At 39.5% G+C, this 17,250-nt stretch overlaps 1 protein-coding gene across 1 annotated transcript in view; it reads right to left on the reverse strand.

Moving 5' to 3' along the window:
- LOC109928297 (TBC1 domain family member 8) overlaps positions 1-17,250 on the reverse strand; it is a 46,965-nt gene that overhangs the window by 19,165 nt on the left and 10,550 nt on the right. The window contains exons 5-7 of the mRNA XM_020528282.2: positions 13,439-13,633; positions 2,156-2,326; positions 147-297 (exon numbers count right to left, since the gene is read on the reverse strand). Coding sequence (XP_020383871.2) covers positions 147-297; positions 2,156-2,326; positions 13,439-13,633 — 517 coding nt within the window. The remainder of the gene's footprint in view (positions 1-146; positions 298-2,155; positions 2,327-13,438; positions 13,634-17,250) is intronic.

The raw sequence follows: 17,250 nt of genomic DNA on the forward strand, positions 1-17,250 counted from the left end.
AATCCTTTAAGAACTGGAATCCAAAAAACAGGATTTATGTGGGGACACACTTTATCCTGCCTCAGTAGAGGATGGGAATAAAAAGGAAAAGTAGTTATCACTGTTTAAAATGGGAAATTTCCCTTTTTGTCTGTGACAATATTCACCTGAAAATTGAAGCCATAGCTGTCCTCGAAGACACTGTGGAACTCCCATTGCAACCAGCTTTCTTATTTTCTCTGTCCGAAACATACTGACTGTGTGTCCATATTCCACAAAATGGTCATACCATAATTGATTTTTTGCTTTCTCCATTTCCTAAAGATGCAAATCTGCCATTAATTGGAAGCTATTTGAACAGCAGCCTTTGAAAAGCTGTCCATTCATACAAAAGTTTGCAAACTCATAATCAAATGGAAACAAAAATGATTAAAATCATTCTGTTGTCATTGTACAATGTTACCATCATTACATACCGAAGATCTGAAAGAGAGTTACAGCCTTAGAACAGTTAGTTTAAAAATATTGCTTTACCCACTTCTGACAGGAACAATGTTGTCGCAATACAACTGCTACAAATAGCACACAACTGTCTTGATGTTTCCCTCAAGTTTATGGAACAGATCAGACACCCTCAAAAAATATTAAGAAGGTAGCCTAGACTTTTTGTTATTTTAAAAGGTAAATGTGCTGTGCTCCAAATGCAATTCGATTGGTCAACCTACTGGACATTAAGCAAAACACAATTTATTCAAATACTATAGTTAAAATACAATAGAAAGAGGAACTCGGACTAACTTAATAATTGGAAAACTTAACAGAATAAAAAATACAGTAAATTAGTGATATTTACTGTTCCAATATTGTAACATCCCGTAAACACATTCTTGGCAAAAAGGCAAGTTCAGAAAACAGAATTGTCTCACTTGTAGCTTCCATAGCAGGTAGAGAACCCCCAAGCTTTTGGCTGTAACCAAGAGGGGTACAATAAAATAGCTTTTCACTTCAAGACCCCAACAGCAACTGCCAAATCTAAAATACTAAAAAAAAAACCTAGAAAGCCTGGTCTGAGAGAGCTGGTCACACACATCCAGGCTGCTTCTATTGTTCCAACGTTTTAAAAAAAACCAAGGCCTCACAAGCTGTTTCTGTTACCAAAGACTTCTCAGCACCTCTAGTTCAATCTATCTTAAAAGAAACCAGGACAAAACACACTTCTTAAAGCTACAGCATCATCACACTTAGCTCAGTGATTTGACATCTACATCAAAAGGGACAGAATGATCACCTTCAAGCTCTGACGGGGATTGAAAACAATCACTGCCCTCTCCAAATTTCCCTCCATGTCATCCACTTACGCACTAATATAGCCCTTGCTATCCATCATCCTGAATTGGATGACTGTATTGATACCCTCCTGCAGAGACTGGGCTCATCCTGTCCCTGACTGAAAACTCTGCATCTGCTCACTCAAACCAGTACAGTGGTATTAGCCAAAGGGGCTCTCCTCAACTCCCTTTGGTTTCTTTCATCCTATAACTAAAATGCTCAGAAATTAGGAGTTACATTGGCAATGCTCCACTTCACTTCCATACCCACAAATGTTTAAAAGGTTGTCAGAATCTAAAAACTTTTCTAGGATGGCAATTCCCATTCCAAAGTCCAGCAATTTTCTTTATGCATATTTATCCTACGTAATTATACGCGATCATAAGAACAAGAAGCCATTCAGATAGGTGACCATGTTCTACATTCTATTCAGTCACATCTGGTCTGTGAATTAGTTCCATTTACCTGCCCTATTACCATATCCCTTCTTACTCTTATCCAATAACAGAATTACAACAAAGTGACATTTTCTCTCATCGCCATTACTACAAGTCAGTAAAATTTGTACAATCCTCAATTTTCACAATCTTTCAGAAGAGAAAATTACCTTTTTCTTCCCCGATCCATCTTACAGAAAGTATAACTATAATAAAGCTGAATAAATGAGTTATAGAAAAAATCTAATTATCTTCAAAGAAGATTATGCAAAGAACAACTCTTAGACCAGTCTCTGAACAATTCACTCACAGAAGCAAGTTGATAAATTAATAAACGCTGCAGGTAGGAGTAAGAGATGCGCAAAAGGTTAAAATTTAAAAGAAATAAGAATGAAATCCTGTATACATACCATTTTAGATTTTCCACCTTCAGTTTCAATCAGGTGGAAGTGTGCCATTAAAGCCTCTGAGTTTAACGAATGTCTAGGCTCTTTTTTGATACTTGGAGTGTTCACAAGTGAATCTAGTGCTTTATTAGTGGTACAGATTTTTTCAGGACAACATGTAGATTCTGAGGATACCTAGAAGACATTGGATGTAATTAAATATCATGTTTTTAAACACCTATTCATGAATTTCACATAACCAAACGCACAACATAAAGAGTCAGTAAGCTGCCAGTGTGCTCTTCTATAGATAAATTTTAACATGAATTTTGTCACAGAAATAATATTGAGACTGTCAGCACTCAACAGATTGGAACTTTACTCACTGGAGTTTAGAAGAATGAGAAGTGATCTCATTGAAACATATAGGATTCTTAATGGGCTTGACAGGGTAAATGCTGACAGGATGGTTTTCCCTGACGGGAGAGTCCAGGATAATACGGCAGTCTCAGCATAAAGAAATACCAATTTAAGACTGAGATGAGAAGTGTCTTTGCAACTCCTTGCCATAGAGAGCTTTGTTTATGTAAGGCTAAGATAGATAGATTCATGATCAGGAGGGAAATTAAGGGTAATGGGAAGGGGCAGTAAAGTGGACATGAGGAATTTTGGATCAGCCACAATCCTACCGAATGGCAGGGCAGGTTTGGGGGGGCCGAACGACCTACACCTGTTCTTATTTCTTACAGTTACTCACTGGTATTAATGCAAAACAAAATGGAAAGCTAATTCCTGCAACTGCACAAACAGTAAACGGATGTCAAGAAATTGCAGAATTGACCAGCAGCCTGTTAAATGATTCAACACATGTTGGATGTACTTGCTTCTTAGAAATCCAAACTTTCCAGAAAAATTGAGAAGTCTGGTGTAAGTTTATTTTGTAAATTGCATATTAAGTCTTGATTATTGCCACGTTTGGCACAGAGAATAAAACTTTAATGCTGAGTACTCAGGGGAATTTTTTTTTTAACCCAGACAGGTGAGGATGTGAATGTAATAACTGGGAGCAGGAGAAAGCCTTCAAGTCTACTTTACTTCACATCAAGATGATCAAAGGTGATCTAACTGTTGTCTTAAATACACCTACCTGCCTGTCTCAAATTGAATACACTCAAAGATACAGCCACTAAGAATGTGGAGAATAAAATTCCTCAATGCAATTCTGAAGTGGGAAATCTCTTACTTCGAAAGAATGTCCCTAGTTCCAAATTAGTCACGAGAGGAAACACCCTCATCTACCCGGTCAAGCTTCTCCGCTTCTCAGAGGTTTCACTAAGAATGTGGAACAGACTTAACAGCAAGTGGTTGCAGTGAATAGCACTTTTTTTAATCATAGGATGGAGTCAGTCACTGGCCAGGCCAACATTTATTTGCCCACCCCTAGGGCAATTAGAGTCAACCACACTACTATGGGTCAGGAGTCACATGTAGGCCAGACCAGGTAAGCATGGCAGTTTCCTTTCCTAAAAGGACACTAGTGAACCAGAGAGATAGCAAGAACTGCAGATGCTGGAGGCAGAGATAACAGTGTGGAGCCGGAGGAACACAGCAGGCCAGGCAGCATCAGAGGAGCAGGAAAGCTGACGTTTCAGGTCGGGTTCAGGTTCAAAAAGGGTCCCGACCCAAAATGTCAGCTTTCCTGTTCCTCTGATGCTGCCAGGCCTGCTGTGTTCCTCCAGCTCCACACTGTGTTATCTATTTACTGGTGAGCCAGATCAGTTTTTTTTCCAAACAATCAACAATGTATTCTGGTTATCTTTAGATTAATTCCAGAGTTTTTTTTACTGAATTCAAAATCCACCATCTGCCGTGGCAGGATTTGAATTGGAGTCCCCCCAAATACATTACTTAGGTCTCTGAATTAAACAGTCTAATGATAAAAACCGCTAGGCTATTGCCTCCCCCTTAAAACGTATTTAAGGGCACACTTAATAAATGCATCAGAGGGGAAAGAGTGGGAAGGTTTACTGATAGGGTGAGAAGAGAGTGAAACCCAACTTTGATAAATTGTTAACAAGAGATCAGTGGAGCCAAATGGCCTCTCTCGGGTGATTTTAAAAAGCACCTTGCGCTGTTGTAGGGATCTCTTTCACTTTGTATATAAATCATCTCAGGAAATTCTACTATGGTATTCCCTGTGGAAATTCAGTAGCCAATCTTGGTCAATAGCAATTGTTGCAAATTGTCTCAATGAAAGCTGACCACTGAGAGAGGCAGGAAATCCCACATCCTGAAATTCCTGAGCCAGTGATAGAGTCAGAGACATACAGCACAGAAAACACCTTTCATCTCATCAATTAGAACAATAACATTGACTGATTCGAAATTTTTGTTCATAAGCTAGGAGGAGTTAAGTTCAAAGAACTAAAGATTACATCAACATTTTCTCCTCTTCACAACTGCTTGACAATTCTCTCTCTCGGCCTGCGCAATTTTTAACTCAGTTAAGCAAGTTTTTGGATACAATTCATTAATTTCAAAATGAGTCAATCCATGTTACAATTCAGCAAATAATTGGCATAAGCATATTAGTCAGTAAACTACTTCTGAAGAGTATGCACATTTCCATGCAATTACTACATACAAGTGATGTGCTAATGTAGTGGGGGGGGGGGGGGGGGGGAGGGAGGGGAGAAATCTTCAAACAGTCTCTACCATGAGAGACAAAGTAATTGACAAGCCAACAGGACTGAAGACAGACAAGTTGCCAGGACCTGATGTTCTGCATCTAAGGGCTTTAAAAGAAGTGGCTGCATAGATAGCTGATGGAATTGGTCGAAATATTCCAGAACTCACTGGATTCCAGGATGGTTCCAGCTGACTGCAGTTTTCCAAATGTGACCCCCCTCAAGAAGAGAAAGAGACAGAAAGCAGGAGACTATAGGCCAGTTAGTGTAATATCGGTCATTGGGAAGTGGTAGAATCCATTATTAAGCATTAAAAAAAAACTTAACACAATCAAAACCATGTTGGTACTGAAAGAGGGAAAATCATAATTGACAAATTTGACAGTGTACTTTGAGGACATAAACATAAGTGGGATTGGAATCTCAGAATCATTATGGTGCAGGTGGCGGCCATTTTGGCCTTCTGCCTGCACTGGTTCAATGACCTCGTGATAATCTCCGAATAGATGTAGTGTATTTCCAGAAAACACTCAACAAGGTTCCCACATTAAAGGTTATGGCAGATAGGATTAGTTAAAGACAGAGTCAGGATCAGTGGTTCCTTTTTGCAGCTTGGAAAGTCTTAACTAGTGAAATGCCACAAAGGATCAGTCCTAGGGCCTTAATTACTTACAATCTACACAAATGACATGCAGGAAGGCCAGAGTGTTACACCAGCAAATTTAGTTACATTACAAAGATAGGAAAAGGGCATTTTGTGATGTGTTATATATAGGTTGAATGAGTGGGCAGGTGGAATTTAATGTACGAATGGGAGGAGTCATGCACATGTTGGAAGAATCAAAAGTCAGACTGTTATTTAAATTGAGAGGTTCCAATAAAATGCACCAGAGGGGGATCTGGGTATTCTGCACAAAACACAAAGGATTAGCAATGAAGGTGCAGCAAGTAATTAAGGCGACTAATGGAATTTTGCCTTTATTGCTAGGGAGTTGAAATTTAAAAACAGGGAAGTCTTGTTTCAAAGTATACAGTACCAGTGAGGTTGTACCTGGATTACTGTGTAGCATTTTGGTCCTCATACTTTTTAAAAGAAAAGCATTTACTTGCATTGGAGGCTGTTCAATAAGCCAATTCCTGGGATGTAGGAGTTGCCTTATCAAGAACAGCTAAACAAGTTAGGCATTTGATTGATGACTTGCTCGCCGAGCTGGCTTGTTCTCATTCAGACGTTTCATCACCATGCTAGGTGACATCGTCAGTGAGGCCTCCGACGAAGCAATGTTATTCTACTCTGCATGGAATTTATACTGTCCGGTCCATTATGGCGAGAACTGTCATTTCCAGTTTTGGTCTGTATGGGTTTGTACATGGGGTTCAATTCTATATGTTTGTCGATTGACGTATGGGTGGAGAGCCATGCCTCTAGGAATTCCCGTCCCTGCCTATGTTAGGTTTGGGCTACTATAGTTACATTGCCCCAGTTAACCGATGGCCCTCGTTGTCCAACTGCACTGATAGAGGAAAGTTTGTCGTGTCGTTTTGCTGCTAGCTGATGTTGATGTATTCTGATGGCTAGTTTCCTTCCAGTCCGTTTGATGTAATGTTTGTGGCAGTCGTTGCAGGGTATGTTGTAAACCACGTTGGTTCTGTATGTCATGGGAGTGGAGTCTTTAATCAGAGTGTTTGTCGTAGAGTGGCTGGGAGCTTGTGGTCCACCATGAGTCCTAGTGATCTTAGGAGTCTTGTTGTCAGTTCTGATATGTTCTTGATGTAGGGAAGTGTGGCCAGTGTGTTAGAGTGTACTGTGTCCTCCTGTTGTTGTCTGTTATGTAGGCATCTGTGGATGAAGTTAAGAGGATATCCATTTATAGTGAGGATTTTGTATAGGTGCTCTTCCTCTTTCCTGCATAGTTCTGGAGTGTTGCAGTGAGTGGTGGCCCAGTTAAATAGTGCCCTAATGCATTGGACATGTTACATCGTACAAACAGGAAGGAAACTAGCCATCAGAATACATGACCATCAATAGCAGCAAAACGGCACGATGACCTCTCCTTAATATCTATACACTACGATAATGAAGACCATCAGTTCAACTGGGACCAAGTAGTAGCCAAAGCCAAACATAGACTCGCACGGGAATTCCTAGAGGCATGGTTCTCCACCCATACTTCAATCAACAAACATATAGAATTGGATCCCATATACAAACCCATACAGATGAAAACCAGAAATGACAGTACTCACTATAACAGGCTGGACAGTATAAATTCCAGAGTAGAATAACACTGTTTCATTGGAGGCTCCACTGATGATGTCACCCTAGCATGCTGATGAAACATCTGAACGAGAATAAACCAGCTCGGCAAGCAAGTCATCAAACTCACCCACAACCCGAGCTATAGATCGTTGCCAAAACTTAAAGTTTAGGCATTTATTTATTAATTAGAGAAGAATGAGGGGTCATTTTCTTGAAACATACAAGATTCTGAGGGGGATTGACAAGGTAGGTGTTGAGAAGATGTCTCCACTAATGGGGGGAGTCTTGAACTAGGGGACAGTTACAGAATCAGGGATCACTCATCTAAAACTGAGGTATGTAGGAATTTCTTCTCCCAGACTGTAGTGAATGCCTGAAATTCGGTACCCTAAGGAGAACTGTGGACGTTAGATCATTAAAAGTATTTAAATAATATATTGATATATTTTTAATTTAAATTGGGGAGTTCGAGCCTGTAATGCAGTGGCACAAAACAGCACTCGAGGCTGGGGCAGATCAGTCATGATCTTGTTGAATGGTGGGATAGGTTTGAGGGGCTGACTGGCCTACTCCTGCCTATATTTCTTATGTTTAAGAGTCAAATTATTCATTACAAAAGGTCCTGCAAATGAGTAAGGAAACTGGTTAATCTATTTCAGTCATGTCTGATAAGGGATAAATGTTGTTCAGAACATGTTTTCTTTTTGTCCAGGCAGACCAACATTTCATCATAAAGGCAGCACCACAAATGAATCATTCCTTCACTACTATACCAATTCTCATTCTAGCATATGTACTTCAATCTGATGACCTGGTTTAACAGCAACTGTTCTAGAAATATTGCAATGGAATGAATTTAAGTCATTTTAAGATCAAAGGTACTTTGCTAGGGGAGTGGTGAAAAAAGGAGACTGGAAATCTAGCCAAAAGGTCAAAATCTCTTTAAGAGGCACCTTCGCCAATTCAGGAGTGTTAACTCGATACGTCAAGATGAACAAACAGAAAAAGAAAACTAAGTGGATGCAGGGGTAATGAGATATAGAATCTTGCGGCTTCTCAAGAAAGATTATTTTTTTAAAAATATGGACTATTACATGATTGGGCAATACTTATGGAAATTTTGTTCCCAAGAAGTAAAACATCAACATGGACAAGCCTAGTGGCTGTAAGGGTTTTTCTGTCAATTGGAATAGTTACTAAACAAGATCTCTTCCCCTCATCTGTGCGCAGTTAATTGACAAAATAAAGGTATTAGAAATATATTGCAACATGTTAGAGCTATCTTACTTTAAAAAGTACAGGAATATATGCAAGCTAATATAGCAGCCATTTTATACACAACATAAATCACTCAAATGAGATGTGTTAATACACTGCACAATTAGAACAAGCAGTTTCATATCTCACCAATGGAAATTACAATAACCCAATACTAAACATACTGTAGAATGTTCATCCAGATTATTCACACAACCTTTACAGCAGCATTTGAAACAACATTTTCTGACAGAGAATGGAGGCTGTCCCCACCAGGGTCCAGATGACACTTGAACATAAATCACATTATGCTTTTAGCATGGTTTAATATTTCAGTATGTTATAAATAGTGCTTCTGAAAGTAACTGTCAAGAATAGTGTCTAAACTTAACGAACAGTAAAGAATGTATTCCAATACATAAAATAGGCTTGTGCTTATAGAAATGTTAGCACTAATTTCATTATGAATCCAAGTAATGAAAAGATGAATCAGTTACACTAATAACATTTAACAGATCAGTATGCAAAATTAAGACACACGAGAATGGAAAAAACTTGTGCTGCACAACCAAGAACAATTTCTTAAAATAGCGAAAAAGGTAACTTGAAATTCATGAGGAAATTACACAGAAAATATTTGGCTTTACACATACATACTGCAATTGTTGTGGATCTGACTTGGCTACGCAGTGCAAAGCAGTTTCATTAGTGATCTGTTCATTCTCCATAGCCCTACCCCCACTCCCCAAAACTTCATTATCACCAACTAAGGAACTAAATCTTTAAACATTTTGGTAACAAGTCATATCGTGCAATTATTTTTGTTTTCAAAGATTAGTATACAGATAACAGGAAATATTCTGTCAAAATTAGCACTTTGCATCTCATTAGACGGCATTATAGCTCATATGGAAATATATGAAACCAGTATTGTTGAAGTACCACCAGTCCAAATGCCACATTTCCATTTGGCAACTGTAAACCTCCTTTATTCTTCTGGCAAAAATAAGAGTGAATCCATGTGATATACTCCTTTGATGTCTAAATGAGGAGCACTCAAATAAAGCAATCAAACTCGTGGAAATAAATTTCACAAGATCTTTTATTGCAAAGCATGTACTGGTCATTTCACAGCATTATTTTGAACAATTCTGGAATAATATTGAAAACTATATAAAAACATTGGTACTATTTATACAATTTCCAAAAAAACACAGATTAATCATACGTAACCGACACACAAGATACTTGGTTACATTAGTATTTGCATCACAGCTAGATAGAGAACTTCAGAAAGTTCTCATGCCAAACATCCTGTATCATTAAGTAGCAGAGTAACTGATTAACCACAAAGTCAGCCTGTCCTGCCAAAGGCACACAGGCAATCTTGTCATGCTACTGTGCATCTAGTCAAAGACTGTAGCTTGATATTTAGGATACTGTACTGTAACTGCTTTCTTGGCCCAAATTTGGAAGCACAGGGGACAACTCTTTCACTCGATTTTGTTCATAGGCCAGTAGAAGATTCTGCCCAACATGAAGACTTTTTTTTGTTTGGCATCATGTGGGTGTTAAATTCTTGTCTGATGATTTTTTTGAATCCACCGACTCCAAAATGTCTTGGAGCAAATTATCTGTAGAGAAATAGAATAACATTTTTAACTAAACATTATTTTCATTTAATCAAATTGATTATCCATGCAAAATTATTTTACAAGACATATGTTTATTTAAAATACAGAAAAATTAATATAGACATGATAACTATATGCACGATTTAGATGATCTTACTAATTAAAATGACAGAAGAATTTTTAACTATTGTTATGAGTGCATTAAATAACCCTCACTTACCAGGATGTGTTGGATCAGAGCAGATATTGGCTACCTTACGCATACGAATATAAGCTTTAGTTTTCTCTGGCCGTGTAGCTGTGCATTTCTCCGGCCGTGTAGCTGTGCATTTCTCCAGCATTTGAGACATCAAATGTGTTTCCCAGGCCGCTGCATGTGAAAAATGATGTTCACTACAAAATCACAGGCATTTCACATCAGGGTGGAGGCAAGAAGTGTACCTTTCAGTTAAAATAACCTCCGTTTAACAAAACAATTCATCAGCACGAGCAGGCTGGATTTTATAGTCAACATTTTATACTGTTTGCTGCCTGGGTGAAATACATATACAAACTCACATCTCTGCTGGTTAAGCAACAGACTTTATTTAGAAGTCACTTACAATCGATAGTTAAGTGCTTTTACAGAACAATTTCAGTGTAGCGGATCAAATTACTCTGAGCCACCACGCAATAATAAAAAAGATGCTTTTAAAAGGCAGACAAGTTTAGAAGTGATTTGCTTTTCTCCTTTAACTGCAATCCTTCTTGAAGTTATTTTCATGGAATCTGAGGTTGCCAAGCCTGTTTTTTTTCCTGAAGCAGACCTTTACATGGAAAACTGACGAAGACAAAGTGGTGGACGTTGTCTATGTCTTCGGTAAAGCGTTTGACAAGGTTCTGTGTGGTAGACTGGTTAGCAAGGTTAGAGCACATGGTATCCAGGGAGAGTTAGACAATTGGATACAAAATTCACTTGAAGTTAGGAGACAGAGGGTGGCAGTGGAGGGTTGTTTTTGGACTGGAGGCCTGTGACCAACGTTGTGCTACAAGGGTTGATGCTGAGCCCACTGCTTTTTGTCATTTATGTAAATGATTTGGATGTAAATATAGAAGGAATGGTTAGTAAGTTTGCAGATGACACCGAAATCGGTGATGGAGTGAAAAACAGTGAAGGACGTTATCTCAGAATACAACAGACTTTGATCAGATAGGCTGAGGACTGACAGGTGGAGTTTAATTTAAATAAATATGAGATGCTGCATTTTGGAAAGGCAAATCAGGACAAGACATAAACTTAATGGTAAGGTCCTGGAGAGTGTGGCTGAACAAAGAGACCTTGGGAGTGCAGGTTCATAGTTCCTTGAAAGTGGAGTCGCAAGTAGATAAGATAGTGAAGGCAGCATTTGGTATGCTTGCCTTTATTGGTCAGTACATTGAGTATAGGAGTTGGGAGGTCAAGTTGCACTGTACAGGACATTGGTTAGGCCACTTTTGGATTACTGCCAATTCTGGTCTCCCTGCTACAGGAAAGATGTTATTAAACTAGAGGGGCGCAGAAAAGATCTATAGGGATTTTGCTGGGATTGGAGGGTTTGAGCTATAGGGAGAGTCCGAATAAGGTGGGGCTACTTTCCCTGGAGCGGAGACTGAGGGGTGATCTTCTAGAGGCTTTTAAAATCATAAGGGGCATGGATAGGGTGAATAGCCAAGGTCTTTTTTTCCCCCAGGGTAGGGGAGTCCAAAACTAGAGGGAATAGGTTTAAGGTGAGAGGGGAAAGATTTAAAAGGGACCTAAGGAGTAACTTTTTCCACACAGAGGGTGGTGCGTGTATGGAATGAGCTACTAGAGGAAGTGGTGGAGGCTGGTACAATTACAACATTTAAAAGGCATCTGTACGGGTAGATGAATAGGAAGGGTTTGGAGGGATATAGCCCAAATGCTGGGAAATGGGACTAATTTAAGATATCTGGTCAGCATGCACGAGTTGAACCAAAGAATCTGTTCCCGTGTTGTACAGCTCTCTGACTCTCTAATTGAGGAGGGACTCAAAACAGATTTATACGCCAAAACTTCTGGGCAAACCAAAACTAGCAAGGCTATGTTACATAGTGATATACAGCCATCCATTCTTAGGAGTTGAGGAGTTCAAGGTACATAATAGGCACGCTGAAGACAACATGCCCAAATCCAGAAGCTGAAAATAAGTTGCTGCAGTTCTTTCTGTTACTTGAAGTTGAGATCGGTAGGATCTACTCTCATCCAGACTGAATGGAGGAGGTTCAGCAGTTATGTGCCATTTTTGGTGAAGATCTGTGGAACATGGGTTGCTTGTGTGTTGCAAACAGCTGAGGACAGGCTACATCCGAGGAGGAGCTGAAATTCTTTATGAAAAGGAAGACAGTGTTTTGAAGCACTAGTTATTTCTTAAACAACCTATTCAGAAGTGTTATAACACACCTCTGAAGTAGGTGGAAGTTTGAAACCTGGGTCTTCTGGCTCAGAGGCAGGGACACTGCCATTGTGCCAGTGACTGAATTTAATGACCTACAGGTGGTTGGACTGTGAAGCTAATTCAGATTGTGCGATTTATAGTTTATAATGAATCACAAATTTATCTGTTAATTCACGTTCAACTTCTGTTGAATGCATTTTAAGAATAAAGCAGGTCATCTAAGTTTGTATTTATGTTCTCTTTGTTTGGCTCTTGTACAGTGAACATTTATCTTTCAAAACATGGTATTTTATGGCTTCATTTTTTGATTTTGTAATGATCTTGAATTTCAGATTTTTTTTTTAAGAAAGGGATAGCGGTCATGTGAGAGACTACAACAGTATGCACTGACCTGGAAATCCATCCAATGACACACAACCTCCAAGATCTAACAAACAGTTAATTTTCACCAAAGCACATTCTGATATGGGTGAAGGAGGATGCAAAAACAAGAGAAAAATAGTTGAAAATGCACAAAAGTGACCAAAAGCATAGATGTTAAAGAGGCAGCAAGAACAGGAAGCAACAGACAAATCCAATTCCCTGTACATTCACACACAAGACTGAAAATTTTCCAAAATACAGTCACATTTTTATTTAAACTCCTGCCTTGCCCTGGGTGTAGTGTTTTTGTTGCTCTTCCAGCTGCAGGTTAGCAGACAGTAAGCCATGGAGATTAGTAGGAGATTACATGTGATACCGTATTATTGACAGTCACAGAATTGTGGTTGAATTCTGGTTAATTTTTAAGTATAATTTACAGAGAAAATAAAATGTTGGAATATTTGTGACCTTAAATATTCACTCACTCATTTCTTTCTCTACATATGCTGAGTATTTCTAGCATCCACATTATTTGTCTTTACATGCAGATTATTTCTTTGAAGAGAAACAAGAAATTATCTTTTTGCTAAAATGTTACTTGCATTTTAGGATAGTTTGGACTTCTGCGCTACATGTTACCATTAATGTTAAACACAGAAAGTCAATAATACCTTTTCTTCAACTCTAGGCTTATGAATGCAACCAGGCTTTCCTCCTTTTAGAAATTGAAGACGTTTGTTTAGTTGCTCCACAAGGTGTTCCCTATTTTCAATTTCTGTAAATTGAAATACCCTCTTACTCTTAATGCTGACAATAATTGGTTTGGGCAGGAGACTAGTGTCCTCCATCTTCTCCACTGTCACCACCTGTCAATGCAAAAGAAATGCCAGAACTGTTTATTGTAGAAACGGTTGTATTATGGATTCTTGACTATACAGACAGCACACCTTAAAGACAGTTAGGTGATATCTCTACACGTGACATTCTAGTGTTAAGGTATTCACCTCACCTCCTGTAGCTAGTACTATTATTAGTATTGCAGCTACTGTACATAACCTGGGTTCTGTGCTTACTGACTATTAAATCTTGTAAATTATTAGCATTGTTAATGAACTTTAAGACATGTGTTTCAACAAGAACCTGGTATATGTAACATGAAGCAACATATAGTGATGCACTCAGACCATAGCATACTGGCAGTGGAGCTCGATCAATGGAACCACCATGGGGCTATAATTAGGCATTAAGTCCATGGGTCACTATTAAAAAGGTGATAGCTACAGTGGCAATTGAGAGATTATTTCTCTTAATTGTCACTCAGGTTCAGAGCTTAGAGTCACATCTAACAACCAAAAATGAAGCAAAGCAAATGAATAGTTGAGAGTACATTCTCACTTTTCTTTTTGGATTGATTCTGTTTAATTTTTTAAAAAAACACAGCAGTTTTCCAGGAGGCACAAGACAGCTGTAATCTGGCAAAGCGATCCTAGGAGGAAGTGTTGCCAAATACAATGCCCAGTTGTTGGTCAATTCCACCATTTCTCTCATGGCACCAGGTTAAAGATGGGTAAAGAAACCTCCTGCTGATTAGCACACATCATCCTCCCTCAGTTGATGAATCAATGCTCCTCCATTTTGGGCTATTCTCAGATCATCTGGAAAGTGGCGGAAGGTGCCATTAACTGTGCTAGCATAGTAATAACCTGCTCAGTTTGGTTCCACCAGGACCATTCAGGTTCTGACCTCATTACTGCCTTGGCTCAGACACAGACAAAAGAGCTGAATTCCCGAGGTGACGGGCCAGTGACTGCTCAACAACAAAGTCAGATTTGACAGTGTGGGATCAAGGAGCCCTAGGAAAACTGGATTCCCCCTTGGGAACTAGGGAGAAAACACCACTGACTAGAGCCATACCTAGCACACAGTAAGATTGTTATGGTTATTGGAGGTCAGTCATCTCAACTCCAGGACATCTCTGCAGGAGTTCCTCAGGGTAGTGTCCTAGGCCCAACCACCTTCAGCTGCTTCAATGATCTCCCCTTCATGATTAAGGTCAGAAGTGGGGATGTTCACTGATAAATGCACAATGCTCAGCACTATTCACAATTCCTCAGGTACTGAAGCGGCCCATGCCCAAATGCAGCAAGACCTAGACAATATTCAGAATTAGGCTGAAAAGTGGCAAGTAACATTCCTGCCACACAAATGACAGGCAATGAGCATTCCTAATAAGAGGCAGAGACAATCTAACCATTGCCCCTTAACATTTCACAGCATTACCATCACTGAATACCCCTCTAACAACATCCTAAGGGTCTTCAGTGATTAGAAAGTGAATTGGATTAGCCTTATATAAAAAAAGAAACAAACAGTCGCTACAAAGAGCAGTCAGAGACTAGGAATACTGCAGTGAGTAACTCACCTCCTGACTCCCCAAAGCATGCCCACCATCTATAAAAGGCACAGGTCAAGAGTGTGACAGAATATTTAACTGGATGAATGCAGCTTCAACAACACTCAAGAAGCTTGACACCATCCAGGACAAAGCAGCCCACTCAATTGGTACCACATTCACAAACATCCATTCCCTCCACCACCAACACTCTGTAGCTGTGTGTACCATCTACATGATGTGCTGTAGAATTCACCAAAGATCCTTAGACAGCACTTTCCAAACCCATAACTACTTCCATCTAGAAGGATAAGGGCAATAGATACATGGGAAGACCACCGCTTGCAGGTTCTCCTGCAAGCCATTCACCATCCTGACTTTGAAATATATTGCCACTTGTTCACCGGTCACTGGGTCAAAATCCTGGAATTCCCTCCCTAATGGCACTGTTAGTGTATCTACAGCACACTGTAGTGGTTCAAGGTGATGGCTCACCCCAACCTTCTCAAGGCTAATTCAGAATGAGCAATAAATGCTGGCACAGCCAGCAATGCCTAAAGTTCCACAAGTGAATAAAAAGGACACTGATCAACTCGTTATATCAATTCCATCAGCCTCAGTAAATCTAAAGAACCTCTCTATCCATGGGTTTACTTCTGATCCACAGTTCAAGATCACAACTCATAGCTTCCGTGTTCCAGGGCATGATTACATTCTGGTGACAAAGTACCTCACCAAATTTCCTTACTAGTGCAACAGTTGACTGCCATACTCAGCACGTTTGCAGGTCCTCAATAAGTTGTCTCTCCCTCTAGTCTGCAGCCCATTAGTGCACACTTTCAAAACATCTGCAAATAGGTTATCTAACATATGACCTCTCACCACCCTCAGTCTAACAGTCTCTCAAAATGTGTTTATACCATAAATTCTACAATAGTCCAGAGTAAAGCAATGGCTCCATTAAATCTGTGTACCATCCCTGAAAGGTAAAGGAGTAACTTTCTGCTTAGAAGAAAGATGCACCCAGTCTTTCCTCTAACACTCCCACCACCCAACCACACGTGCACAATGATTGTTGGAAAGAAGGTAGAAAACGGTACAAGAACATGATCAACAAGTTATTCCAACTTGAAGCAGAAACAGGTAGCACAGGTTTGAGATATTCATATGAATACGTGGCTTCTTGGAAAATTGCTGTTCTTGTGTCCAGTCTCTGACATATGCTGCTGCATTGGTCAATGGTCAATTACTGCAAAGAAATAGGCGACACATCCAAACTGCATATCAGTCACCCATCACACGCCAAGGGAGATGGTGCCAGATGACAACCACGCATCTATGCTAACTGACACGCCTCCATCTGTGACAGCAAATAGCACATAACAGGGTTTGATAAGCGAAGTTGTGATAATAGAATAAGGTCTAGATCTGGCCTTGTTACATGTCCAAAGCATCATTTTAATGTGTAGACATAATATATTATCTATATGCATCCTTATACATGTTTTGGAAAAGGATACCTGTTTATAGAGTCATAGGGTTTTACAGCACGGAAACAAACCCTTCGGTCCAAATAGTCCATGCCAACTACAATCTCAAACTAAACTAGTCCCACCCGCCTGCGCTTGGCTCACACCCATCCAAATATTTCTTATTTGTGTACCTATCCAAATATCTTTTAAACGTTGCAACTGTTCCCACATCCACCACTTCCCCCAGAAATTCATTCCACACACTAACCACTGTGTTAAAAAAAAGCTGCCCCTTGTGTCTGATTTAAATCTCTCTCCTCTCACCTTGAAAATATGCTTCTTAGTCTTGAAATCCACCATCCTAGGGGGAGACACCTCCCATTAACCTTATCAATACCCCATATGATTTTATAAACCAAACTCCTATGCTCCAGTGAAGAAAGTCCCAGCTTATCCAGCTATTTAAAAAGGGAAAGGGTCTGGGAGGGTGGCTTTATTACTGAATTGATCTTGGACTATTTAGGCAGTATACCTTTAAGATAGTAAAACGTCACACATTTTACTATGAAGGCATCCATCTCACCTTCTGTAGCCAGTGCTATTATTGGTATGGCAGCTA

This window comes from Rhincodon typus, chromosome 6 (genome assembly GCF_021869965.1).
Source record: "Rhincodon typus isolate 14 chromosome 6, sRhiTyp1.1, whole genome shotgun sequence".
Lineage (NCBI taxonomy): Eukaryota > Metazoa > Chordata > Chondrichthyes > Orectolobiformes > Rhincodontidae > Rhincodon > Rhincodon typus.